The sequence below is a fragment of the Sinohyriopsis cumingii genome, chromosome 14 (genome assembly GCF_028554795.1).
Source record: "Sinohyriopsis cumingii isolate HCF-2022 chromosome 14, ASM2855479v2, whole genome shotgun sequence".
NCBI lineage: Eukaryota > Metazoa > Mollusca > Bivalvia > Unionida > Unionidae > Sinohyriopsis > Sinohyriopsis cumingii.
In genome coordinates, this window is record NC_142974.1 from 32,414,487 (window position 1) to 32,428,613 (window position 14,127).

At 35.6% G+C, this 14,127-nt stretch overlaps 1 protein-coding gene across 5 annotated transcripts; it reads right to left on the reverse strand.

Annotated features, from left to right (window-relative positions):
• Positions 1–4,122: 4,122 nt before the first annotated feature.
• Positions 4,123–13,891, reverse strand: LOC149783528 (copine family protein 1-like). 5 transcript variants are annotated; one of them, XM_089931775.1, is made up of 6 exons: positions 13,690–13,887; positions 12,254–12,438; positions 10,093–10,193; positions 9,061–9,177; positions 7,338–7,469; positions 4,123–6,467 (listed from the first exon to the last, which is right to left on the reverse strand). In XM_089931775.1, exons 2-6 carry the CDS (start codon positions 12,417–12,419, stop codon positions 6,150–6,152), a joined length of 834 nt encoding a protein of 277 aa, XP_089787901.1. In that variant the 5' UTR covers positions 12,420–12,438; positions 13,690–13,887; the 3' UTR covers positions 4,123–6,149. The 5 variants fall into 5 exon arrangements, with proteins under 5 accessions (XP_089787901.1, XP_089787902.1, XP_089787903.1 ...); XM_089931776.1 differs by lacking the exon at positions 13,690–13,887 and adding an exon at positions 13,193–13,480; XM_089931777.1 differs by lacking the exon at positions 10,093–10,193 and having other exon boundaries at positions 13,690–13,891.
• Positions 13,892–14,127: the final 236 nt, after the last annotated feature.

Genomic DNA, 14,127 nt, shown 5'->3' on the forward strand with positions numbered 1-14,127 from the left:
ATCAAGTTTCTGATCAGATTGATCAGAACACTTTATCTCTTCCCACACACATACATACATACATACATACATACATACATACATACATACACACACACACACACACATACATGCATGCATGCATGCATGCATGCATGCATACATACATACATACATACATACATACATACATACATACATACATATCCCCAAAGAACTCCTTCCTAACATCACTGACAAACTCCGGCTTTTCCACCCAAATATGTCTAGCAATTTTGTATTTGCAAGCAAGAGGGTAATAATAACCGAAGCTAGTTACAGCACAATTCTTCAGTTAGAGTTACTTCCCTTATTGGATTTGGCTACATTTAACATCCCCATTTTTATCTAATGTCTTTACCCTCACCCCTACGTGGTCATTAAAATACAATAGAGAAATGGATACAATACACCTTTATAAACTGACTAGTTCGAACCATTAATCGTGCTAAGTACCCGCAGCTTTTGCTATTATATTAAGTCCATTCACTGCATATTGTAAACCATTCAAGCGTTTCATCCCGTCTATTAAGAAGCAATTTACGCCCGATTAGCGCAACCAGTAAATACACAAAAGGATATGACTTAAACTGATACATATATAAGGGAAGATTGTGAAAAGAATAATGAAAACTCTCCTTGATTCCAACCCAATCCTCTCTGTCTGTGGAAACAAAGGTTTATTCAGAGTAAATCTTTTTTGTTATATTTAGTTCATGACTAACATTACATCAAACATTTTCAGTACGATTTTAGTCAGATCTCTTTAAACTTGAACTATGATACAAAGAACAGCTATGATACAAGTTACATAGAACAACTGTGATACTAGTTACATAGAATAACTGTGATACTAGTTACATAAAATAAATGTAATGCTAGTTACATAGAATAACTATGATATTGGTTACGTAGAATAAATATGATACTAGTTACACAGAACAATTGTGATACTAGTTACATAGAATAACTGTGATACTAGTTACATAGAATAACTACGATACAAGCTGCATACAATAAATGTTATACTAGTTACAAAGAATAAGTGTGATACTAATTACACAGAATAACTCTAATACTAGTTACATAGAATAACCGTGATATTAGTTGCATACAGTAACTATGATGCCAGGTCCAGAGAATAAGTATGGAAAAATCTTTTCCATGCTCATATAAATAAGGCAGCTCATGTTCAGAACATGAACGTATGCTGTATTTATGTTTGTTAAAATCTATATCGTAATTCTATATATATATATATATATATATATATATATATATATATATATATATATATATATATATATATATATATATATATATATATATATATATATTAGAGGAGAGGTAACACCAATATCCTGGTTTACCGCGGCATCTTTTCCGTTGTACATTCTCACTGTACCGGTACCTTGTTAGCTTGAGTCAGAAAAGAATGCGCTGAAATTCCCGAGGGATCTTGTTATTAATTTTATGATAATAACAGCGTGTTTTCACACGTCACAACAAAATAATTTGCAAAACATATTATCTTTTTACCATTCAGTTGTATATGTCACAAAGTAATTTCCAAAATATTGTAAATATAATCATGTTCCGACTCTCTCATCATATCTTTAAAACGTGTCACGCATGCCAGCATGAAATCCGAATGCGATGTTGTGAAAGATATCCTGGTTAACTCCAAGACCGATAATCATTCTCATATTTTCATGAAAGCATTTGTTTTCTGCCTGGATTTTACACAGTTTCTATAGTCCAGCAATATTTTCTCGTTTCTTGAGTCAATGTGATTTATTTTCAGTGTACCTCTCTGATAAATATCTAGTCCAAGATATCAGCATCCCACCAAAAGTTTCCTTGCCAATTATACCAATAGTGTAGCAATAAACTGCCCTATTCAATGTCAGCACGTATTTATATCTACAAGGTCTCTAATGTCAGCATACTGTGTTTCACGGGGTTTTAGTTATAGTGTTAATTTAATCATCACGATTTATTTACAGTTTTTTAGATGACAACTTATGCAGCAGTTAATATACATATAGCATATTCATTTACTTTTAAGGTACTTGCCATTTTATGGGGGAGGGGACTACGATTTGTTTCGACACAAGACATTTTATTTTCTTTCAACACGAGACAGTTAATTTGTTTGAAATAATACAACGGGTATAATATGGTTTTATTCAGTTATGAATCAGAATAAGACACTTTTTCGGCTAATTGAAAGCCGGAAAATTTGTTTTTAAAAGTTAAAGACTGCCGTCCAGATAATCAAATCGCTAGCCCCTAATATAATTGCTGCATACCATGGTACGTATCTCGGTAAGTTCAAAAATACAGAGATACATAATTTATTATGCACATTTCCTTTTTTACCTGCCATTTTTAGCTACTCCTTTATTGTGAACCCATCATACCCCCTCTTATCCAAAGGATTTAATTGATGATGTTATTTGTAGCCCCTCCCTTGACTTTTTTGTGTATTGTGCTGTGTGTGTGTGTGTGTGTGTGTGTGTGTGTGTGTGATTTTGATTTTATTTTTAACGTAGCTTTAACAATTTTTCAGTCATATCGCTACGATGTATGCAGTGTGGCAGCTTATAGTGATGTTTAGCACTGGGGCATCATGCCGCAGACATGTAGCATGATTTCCCACCCAGTCACATTATCCTGACACCAGGCTGACCAGCCCTAACACTAACCTGTTAATGGTGAGCGCCAAGCGAGGCAGCTGTTTGTACCGTTTTTGCAAGTCTTTGGTATGACTCGGCCGGGGATCAAACCCACGACCTCCCGCATCCGAGGCAGACGATCTGATCACTAGGCCACCGGAGCGATTTGTATTGTGCAGATACTTTTTATCAAAACGATATCACTACTTATGGGGGGTGGCACCAGACAGATGCCCCCCATTTTCAAAATACTTAAAAAGTATTTTATGTTTGTGTTTCCCCCTCAGATGTGTTGTATGTTTTATTTAAAACAGAATTTTATTTTCAAAAATTTTGTTTTAGAAATTTTGATGGGGTATTTATGTTTCCTTAGTGTTATCTAAAAGGTTGTTCGTCCGAGCCTGGTTTTCTTCACCTTGCTCGAAGTTCCTTCCCTTGAAATTTGTGTGACATTTGCTAGAAGTCGCCTAGGTCTCAGTGTTTGCTTTATGTAGTGGTGTTATATTGTGTGTATGCTATATTTTCTGTATGTTTGAGACAGCAAGTATAGATCAAATATCTTTCCCAGTTGTATTTCTTCCTAATTTGGATTTAAGATCCGTTATGATATATTATATTATTTTGTTTTAATTTATTTATTGGTTTTCTAATTTTGACGATGGAACGGTGTACTGTTTAGGTTTTGTTAAAAAGAAACGTTTCCTATTGTATTATTCGAGTGATAACATGTGTGGTTCCTCGTAATAGTTTTTAAAGATGTTGATAGGTAGGTTACACTCGATCCAAGATCCATACTTTTTTATTCTCTTTGTGTTTCTCCTGGATCGAGTTTTATTTAGTTTATCTGATTATTCTTTATTGAAAAGATCCAAAATTATTTACGAGACCACATCATTGTGTATTGGTCAACCATACAGTGCTTGAGCTGTATGGTTTTTAAGATATAGAAGAATTTAGTAGGGTTTTAAGCTAAGTGTTATTCAGTATGTACTTTGTGTCTCGGTTTGGTCTATTTGTGTCCTGCATGGGGTATTTTCAATGATTCCGGTCAAACCTCTATCAACGGTGTCAAACTAACACGAAATTTCGCATCCGCCCTTTGGTCAGACATTCTTGTCCGCCCTCACCTTACATAATATTACCCCATCTGCCTTCATTCGCGCTGGCCTTTCCCCCGACTAATAAGTTATAAAGAACCGGGCACGCATATGGCAGGACAACCTGAAATTTTGGGAAACACAAATTTCGAGCTCAAAAGATGCTTCCCGATAAGATTAATAGCAGACGATATTCCGTCCATTTTACCTGGACGATGGGCAACCTGGTAGTTTCTCATATATGTGACCATCAAAACTGACCATACTGAACAAGGAACGCTGAGACAAAATAAACTTATAAGTTATAAGTATAGATATTAACAGAAAGCCTGTTTTGCATTATATTTATTCATGTATGTTTTGTAACAGGATCTTGAGATTGTTTTATTTCAACTTCCAAACAGCATATAAAACAAATAAAACAGAAAAACCGTTGTGTTTGCAAAACTTTACAAGGCTGTTTCAACCGTGTTTTGCAAGCACAGCGTTTTTTCATTTTTTATTTGTTTGTCTTGCCTATGTTTTGTAGTTGACTTTAAAAAAGACTCATTAAGAGTCGAAAGCGCTTTGGCTAGTTAGATACTAGTTTTACACTTGTCAGTTTATTGCATTTGTATATATATATATATATATATATATATATATATATATATATATATATATATATATATATATATATATATATGTGTGTGTGTGTGTGTGTGTGTGTGTGTGAGAGAGAGAGAGCACATGTGACATCACACACACACACACACACAAAGTAAATAAAAAATTGTGTGATTGGACATTATTGAAACCTTTTGATCACACTATCACAAAGCAATATATGGCGGGCAATAGACACCGATAAATCTTCTTTAAAGTCGATTTGCATTTAAAAATTAAGAACAATTTATCTAATGGGAGATATTTTACAGATAATGTACAATAATGTAACAATTATCTTTAATAAGCATACATACATACATACATACATACATACTCACAATCTTCTTTTAATGCTACAATGCATTAAATTAAACTAAAAGTTTTTGTTTTTATCAAAGATTCAAGATAGAGAAGTCAATATACACGAAGAGTCCACTCTAAAATTACATACATCCTTAAAGTATACATGTGCAATGGATAGTAACTGGCTACTTAGGATACCGTTTGACACACTTACAAACTTTAAAGATAAAGGGTTGGCTAGCATTGCATATATGGAGGCCAATAAAATGCAATTACCATATGCACTCGCTTATAACTCGAGTCCAACAATAAACTCGACACGATATGCCATCCACATCTGGAGTTATGAAGTTTGTAGTAATCCGTAGAATGACCAACACTGACCCGAACCTACCAACGCATTATGCCAGGGCAGATCATGGTTAATCTTGTTTGTAGTTGGACTCGACTTATAAGCGACTATAGACGGTATATATATACACCGAAAAGATATAGATTGATAATCAGAATCAGAATTAGAAGGATAAGCAAAAGCGTACTTTGGAGCTATGCCATCGTCTCTCGTAGACGGACGGATGCCAAGATACTATTCGCGCTGCATTAATTATTGTATGAATTGCCTCAACTGTTGAAATACATGTGTACTCCTACATTTACATTTCAATTTTTTATCTTAGTTTGTCGCAAAATGTCGAGTGATATTTCGATTTGCATTAAATATGATAGACTTACATAGTCATTCAACATAATAAATATCTTGTGATAATTAAAGAAGGACTCCAGGGATCATTAAGTGTAAGAAATGACTCACATGTAACCAAAAGGAGACTACCGAAGAAACGTGTATGTGCATGCACACGATTTAAACGTGTTCACACATGATATCAATGCACACACACACGCCTATATAACAGTTCCCTGTTTATTGCATTTGCGTTGTACGAGTTAATGGTTGAGATTATCTATAAAAGGGAAGCTTAATCACCTTCTATTTCATGAATGAAAACTTTCGTTTCCACCAGAATTGTGTCATTGAATTGAGAGCGCGCGCGCGTGTGTGTGTGTGCCTGTGCGTGTGCGTTTTATTTCTGCATATGTGTGAATTCTGGTAGTTAGGTGAAATATGTATACCTATGCATAGCATAATGTTCATGTATGCACATATTGATATATACGATTGCCTCGATTCTTTTTCAACACTGGCACCATAAAAGAATACCAACAATACTGGTGGCCAGCTTAATGCTACTAACCCGGTTTATGCGAGGCAGGGAGACAACATTTAGCAATTAAAGGGCTGCAGGAGCATAACCACATTTCACTGATCGATTTAAACATTCCTTTCTATCAAGTAAAATCTGTGTTCTCGTCAAAGCATTGTAATTGCAGCATTATACCAGTCAGATCAAAGTTCTTGTTCTAAAAGTCCCAATTGTTTGATAGCGTTATACTGATCCGGTATCTCCATCAATGCCTGCAAGGCCAAAGCAGCTTGTGGATTTCGTGCATTCGATGACATAACTTCATGGAAGTTCACAAACTGAAAATTGTCGAACTTTCGTTCGGGCAACCCATCGTCGAATTCTTCCATGACCTCCCAGGGTCCATCGCCTACCCCTACCATTACTATGGACAGGGGATAATTAGATGCTTCAACAAGGGCCTCCCTTGTCTTAACTTCGTCTGTGACTTGGCCATCTGCAGCAATCACGAGAATATGGTACTGGAATTAAAAGGAAGAAAATATGGAATCGTTATATTTACTTTTACAGATCTCAAAAACAAGTAATCCAGCTGATATGCTACCGATTTTATTTCATATTTTTGTGATGATGATCATATTTGCTTTCATGAACATTAACCTCAGTTTTTAACGTCACTCATTTATATTTCATTTAATACATTTTATTTGTATTTTTTCAAAAGGCAAGTAAATTAAACTTAGTTCTTCAAACTTTGATTTTAGACCTTTGAATATTAAAAACTCATATTGAGAGAGGGGGTGGGTAGGGAATATCCACTTCCATCAGAATCCATCCCGGACTTCAGCGGGGTCCCTGGGTGGCCGAGTAGTCTCAAGCGGTCGCCTTTACACAATCACTCAAACATGTTACCTGTATATGCGTGAGTTTGAGTCTCGGCTCCACCAACGTGGGTAAGTGAGAAAGTCTGCCAGTAGCTTCCCATGGATCAGTAGCTCTTCAGGGGTCTTCTCGCGTTCTTCACCAAATATACTGGCCTCTCTGTATAGCCTGCCGTGTGCTATCCGCCATCAGCCCCAATACATGCAGCACGAACAGAACAATACCGACAAATACGTGAATTTAACATGCGTCATAATGAATTAATTAAATACATATTAGCGTTACTTAGATCAGTGATATAAAGTAAAGGAAAGAGTAAACGTGTATTTAGCAAATTCATCGAAAGAAGAAAATGATCCTTTTGTTGAACCTTTGAAGCCCACATTGATGCCCTGAAAAGTAAAATGGGAGAATAGCGTGAAAGAACTTCTACGGAATGCTGCGTCAAGATATTTGTGTACATTGAGAAAGTGAAATTCTATCTAAGTTCAAAGAATAAATGAACAAACCTTTTTTGTTTCTTTACAAATTTCAATTGCTTTCTTGATCAGTGGTGCGAGATTGGTCGGACCGCTCATTTTAACAGTTGGCGTGACTGTATTGTATATACTCAGAACTTCATCAAACCCCTTGCAGTTTCCCTGAAAAAAGGATACAAAAATTATTCTGAATCTCACTCAGGATTAATGTAAAAAAACGCTGCCTGTATATTTATCTTTCCATCTATCTGCCTATTTTTCTTTCTTTACTTTTTTGCCCTTACACATAAACAGGCATATACATTAAAGCATATATACACGTGGGGGTAAAAGAAGGCAAATGTAGGTACACAGAACTTTCCTTTCAGGCTTACCTATTAATTGACAGGTATGTCATATCGTTTGGTAACAAACTGCAGGTGTGTGCACTCTACTTTGAAAAAGAATGTATTAGGACAGAATTTTTTAGTAAAAGTATTAAGTTTTCTCTAAATTTATAATAAAAGTAATTTTTCATTACATTATATTGAAAGTAATTTTCCACTAAAATATATTGAGATTAATTTTATATATTTATGTACTACAACTGTATACTATTTTAATAAAGAGCGCGCTTTTACGAGCAAGTACAAAAAGCCCATAAAATACATTTCACTTCAATCCAAAGGTCAGCAAATTTTAGACTTGGTGAGCAGCTGCTGAACAGGCAAATTCCTAAATCCGTAATGGATGAGTAAGCTAGATGACTCACACTTTTCTCGTGGGAAAGGACGAGGGCCTTGTTTTGATTCGACGAATGTCCATATTTGGTCGTGATACCACGTTCACAACTGCTTATAAATTGAGAGCAAGCTTACGTAAAAAAAAAAAATCAATTCGCTCATCGCAGAATCAGAAGACTGTCTTTCCTTACAGGTAATAATCGTCTGTGTTCATAAACTTCTTTTAAGTATAAGGACATTTTAATGTTGAGATTTTCACGGTAAAGTTCAATCTAGACTTCATATTTTTGCAATATTTTGCGAGTTCTTTCTATTTTATATTATAATATAATGGAATGTTTAATTGTTGTAAAGAATTTCTATTCAGTTGTGTTTATGTATATATTACTTGAAAAGACGAATTCGCTACCAACTTCATGTTTAAATTTAATTTGGAAAAAAAAGATTCTTTAAGTAATAAAGAATAATGTTTTAGTAACCTAATCCAAATTATTATTCTATTTTAAATTTAGTAAAATACATTTCTTCAAAATGATTCTTGCATTATATTACAACTATTGAATTTTTGGCTATCATGAATTTAGTCGAGATCTAATTATCTGTATTGTATTCTAAAGGCAAAAATTATACAAATGTATAAAGTTCGTACGCTCGAAGGAAAAGTGTAATTTTATATGTATTTCGTGCATTTTAAATATAAAGCTTTAGACATGTATCTCTAAATATATTATTATTTAAATAAAATTCGTTCATCGAGAATCAGATGACTGTCTTTCCTTACAGCGATTCCATACCTCTCATCGCCATTTTACCCAAGATGCAGACGCATCTACACTCATTCTTCCTCTCGCTAACCATGGGTAAAGACATTCTTAAATTATGAACATTTCCTTCTCATAGCAAGAAATGAGAAGGTTAAGATATATATATATATATATATATATATATATATATATATATATATATATATATATATATATATATATATATATATATATATATAATACAAACTCATTATAACAAATGCATACCATCTCTTTCAAGGAAAATACGGTCTCTCCCTTGGTCTTTGCGTCACCAAATCCAAAAACTGGGATCATTCCATCGTCATCAAATGACTCCAGTGTTTCCCCAAATATGCATATTATCTGCAATAAATTGAATTGATATCCTACATTTTAATGATAATTATACAATATTTAATTAATATTACGATTAAAATACATGTGATAATTGTATGTACTTTGTCTGTCTTCCATCTATATTTGATAGTTGTATGTACTATATCTGTCTCCCATCCACATTTAATACACACTCCTAGCTTATTAGATAATTTTATAAACTGTATAATCTCATTTTCGACTCAGTATTCCATGTCAGAAATATCATCAGACAAGTTACTTCTCTGCGTGTCTCCGTGTGTGTGTGTGTGTGTGTGTGTGTGTGTGTGTGTGTGTGTGAAAAGAATTTGGATTTTTAACGTAGCATAACAATTTTTCAGTCACATCACTACGATATCTGCAGTGTGGAAGTTTATAGCGATGTCTAGTACTGAGGCATCATGCCACAGACACGTAACGTCATGTCCCCACCCAGTCACATTATCCTGACACCAGGCCGACCAGTCCTAACGCTAACCTCTCTTAATGCTGAGCACCAAACGAATCAACTGCTAGTACCATTTCATAAGTCAATGATATGACTCGGCCAGGGTTTGAACCCGCATTCGAGGCGGTTTATTTCTGTCGAACCTTTAATATCATTAGAACATTTAATGTTTACTTCTGGCAATAAAAATATTTCTATTCACATTTCTATGTTCCTTGACATTAATACTCGTGACTATCGCCTGTAATCTATATCTTGGCACTTCATTTTTGTGAACCCATGTGCAAATGCTTCTGAAGTTTCCTTTTCTTTTTGGCCTTAAACGTCACAAACCATGACTCGATGGAAGACAAACCAACAAGCGGAATAAATGAGTATTAACTTTTATTTCCTGGTTTGTTTTGTTTCTTGTAATATGTGTTGCAGATAAGATAAAAGAGCACGAGACGGAAAACCTGTTGATATGGGTTGAATACTGTAGTCGAGACATCGTGTAACGATTTTCCACCGAATGTCTTCTGGCCCTGTATGCGATTGCTTATCGTGTAGTCTATTCCTGAAAAGACATTATATTCTTGCATCAGGGACTGACACATCGCATGACCAGTGCCCAGTCGCTACCAAAGTGGACAAATCGTATGGCCAGTGCCCAGTGGCTACCAAAGTGAAGGGCCCGGTCTACCATTTTCTTGAAGGCAAGTAGCCTAGAACGATATAATGTGATGCCATAATTTGTTATTTCTCCAAAGGTGATGGGCTGGATTATACAAATATTGATCCAAAAGATGTTAATTCTTGATGACACATAAGAAGATTTTGAAGATTTGGGCTTTGGATTATATTTAATCTGCACTATCGGGTTTATTTCTTGGTAGACCACTAGGTCATAATTTTATTCTGAACTTTGTTGGTAATTCGTCTGTTTTAATAAAACTGAACTTAATAGAAAATATATTACCATTTTACTGACGGAATTGTCCACGCAAATATATTTACTTTACCTTACTAGAGAACATTGTGTCACCTGGAAATAAGGTACAGATAGATGAAATTGGTTGTAGTTGATTAAACTAAAAGAATTTTCCTCTAAAATGTATACATAAATCAAGCAAATAAATATGATCACAACAGATTAAATTTATTTCATTGCACAGAGATGACTGATACAAGATAAATAATTCAGAATCAAGCTGTCCACGTCACTGGTTGCTCTCTATTATGGAAGTTTAAATATGTAAGCAAAATGAATATTCAATCCAAAAATGAACTTGACTATATATGGGGGGGATTTGCCATCTGTGTATGTTATATTCTACTGATTATGTGATTGGCGATGACAACAGAATAGGACTATACGTAATTTTGTTGAAAACTAATTTTAGTTATGTCTTAGGAAATCTTGTTTTGATCATGGATTTCTGCACTGGCTTTTGAATAGCAATGCTTTGTTAAACGGAATAAGAGTCATTCTGTAATCAAAAGTTTGTAATATCAATATCAGACCTAATAGCTTTGAGTTCCTGAAACAATAAAAAAAGAATTAATCATTATATAGTATACTTGTAACAATGAAATGGAAGTCATTTTCAATAGGATACCCGCCCCGCCCCCCCCCCCCCAAAAAAAAAAGAAAAAAAAAAGAGAACTTAGGTAATAAGATACGTCATAATTAAAAGAACTGCACCTATTTTGGGATGGTTGGGTATCTGGACCGGCCACCCAGACCTGGCTGAGTTTTAACTAAAAAAAAAAATGTAACTTGCCGTATCAGGTTTTTCCCCCACAACTTCCCCGTTCTTTCTGGCTGTCGGGAAAAACACAAAATAAACAACGTTATTTCATGGTTTGACAAACATGGGAGTAAGAGCGGGATGGGGAGATGGACAAAACCAGAGCGGAGAACCCGACTCGACTGGTTCGTTCCCCCGTCCATCCCCATGTTTATTACACATGTGCTCCATACTCTAGGCAAGAGATTTTTCTGCAGTTTAATGCTAATTGGTGACTTTTCCAAACGTATACATTCTCTAATTCACACAGGACAATCATGTACCACTGTATGCATGTCTGTCATTTCCACATTAGGCGTAGTAATTTCACCTCAAACATATTACTATTCGAAGATATACGTCCGTTTTAACTGATGCAACAGTATTGATCGATGTTTGGATCCCTCTCACTTACTGTGATGAGACAGAGGATTAGCGGGGTGTTGTTGGGCGCCGATGGATAGAATAACAATTTGTTAATGAAGCACACGCTGGCAGCAGAAATGAGTTTTCAAATTCTTTTTATACGGATGCGTTATGTAATTTGATGAAAGGTAGAGATTCAAGAGTAACAAATTTACAAACACACAAATCTGGTCATTTTTGAAAAACAATTATAAGCTATTTAGGCGCCCCAAAACCTCTGGAGGCCACGGCAAGCGACCCGTCTCCCCACCCTCCACCCCGTTAGTAAGCCAATGGCGACACATGTCTTACTGTGTGCACACTGTAATGAAAGACCTTGGACCATGGTGGTTCGTGAAACATTTGTACATAGCACACTGTTTGTAAACCCTACACAATGTAAACAAAAAATGGAAAACATTACATGAAATCAGAAGGTTACCCAGAATAAGTCCACATTCTTTGACCCCTTCCAACTTGATAGCCTTGCTAACTGCCTCAAGGGAGGTAAATCTGTCCCGTATGATGGGACAAGAAACTGCTTTGCGTAGCATCCGTTCTTCGAAAACATCGCTAGCCTTCAAGTAATCGTAGTCCTCTTCGCTCATGATTAGCAATAGCTTAGACCTGTAATAGTTTGGGTTTTTTTTAAATCAATTAAAAGCATGCACGAACCAACTCGTACATCCATCCATGGATACATAAGAATGTAGGTACATGATACGTATTCTCAGTTTCTGATATTATCTCGTGTGTGTGTGTGTGTGTGTGTGTGTGTGTGTGTCTGTGTATGTGTGTGTGTGTTATTATACATGCAGAGCAACAATCATATTATAATGTAATCAATCACGAAATCCAATAACCCCACATCACACACAAATACGCACGATCTTTACCCCTATCCCCAATTTCCAGTTGTAAAAGATATTTGAGCATTCAATTTAAAAAAGCATAAAATCAGTAGAATTAAACACAGCATAAATATGGATTGCCATGTTGGTTTGTTGTAATTACTGCTGATCACCTCCGACCTCTTTCTACCACGAATACGTACTCCCGTGACATCTTTCTATTTGACCTACATCATACATAATGAGGCTAATTAAACATTTTGACACATGACATTTGTACTGAAGAGCCATTTTGGACTGCGTTATTTACAGGTGTTCGGATTCGACTAACTTTTTACGTCCCTCGTGAACTGCCCACACTAACTGCTGCAAAACAGCACCAGGCAGAGTAGCACATAAATATGAACTGTCGCAGAACAACTGTTTGGTCTACTGACATAAAAATACATTCCTACCAAGCAAGGGTCATATTATATAACTATGCCATACTAATACAAAAGAACAGCTACAGGTAACAGAATATCACGTACCTTGTGAACTGTACACATTACACCTAGTTGCCGCCAATATGTAACAAGGATTAACTGTTAAAACTCCCCTTCTCCCCTAGTGAAGTCCATGTTACATTTCTGTACTATACCAACATATAAACAACAGTTCGAGGTAGGAGACTTTGGCACCGACCATTTCATTTTCGAGGAAATGGCGGGAGGTGGAATTGTGAGATGGGGCCTGAGATCTTTTTGAGAACAAATATTTTACACTGTTTTATAACAAAACAACAAATATACTACACTCGTTATATCAGTCGAAAAAACAACATCAAATCTTAAGGTAAATGAAACGGTAATATCCCAGCTCAAAATATCACCACCCAACCCACCCCTTTCCCGTCAAGCAGTAACCGTGTCACTCACCGATACATAACAGTTCCGGGTAGGGGAATTAACGGAATTTCACCCTTCTTTTGAGCTGTCCACATATCGACGCTACCAATTAGTCCCATAGAGAACATGTTAAAACTCACCTTCTCAAGTGAACGCTATATCACACTCCATTACAATACCAGCAGGACATAGGTATGGAAGCATTCTTCTGTGTTGTAAAATAGCCATGTGTGACTCAGAATACACTACCTAGGATCTGGAACAATGTGGATCGTTTATATTAGTTCTCGAACAGGAAGTATTTAATTACTCGTGTTAGCCCTCCCCAGTAAATACACACCGATACGATTTATGTCAGTAAATACTGCAAGGGGATTATTTTCGTCACTTTGACCTCGCCCTTTTCATTCGGGGAAATGATGTTTTCCCAATATAATGTACGTGATCTTTATGTTAGTCGCCATTTTCTTGAGGTCATGATTATGTCTTCACTAAAACGAAGCCAATATATGTTCAGTCATTGCCTAGTACTAATTAAGTATGAAATTCGTTACTTATTACAAATTAAGTAAAAGGAT

Excerpts from the sequence above, each read along its gene's own strand:
- LOC149783528 (XM_089931775.1), bottom strand. The coding sequence starts at position 12,419 with ATGAGCGAAGAGGACTACGATTACTTGAAGGCTAGCGATGTTTTCGAA. Across the intron at positions 9,178-10,092 it reads TATTCAACCCATATCAACAG|ATAATATGCATATTTGGGGA; the intron begins GTTTTCCGTCTC and ends AATTTATTGCAG. Across the intron at positions 6,468-7,337 it reads TTTGTAAAGAAACAAAAAAG|TACCATATTCTCGTGATTGC; the intron begins GTTTGTTCATTT and ends TTTTAATTCCAG.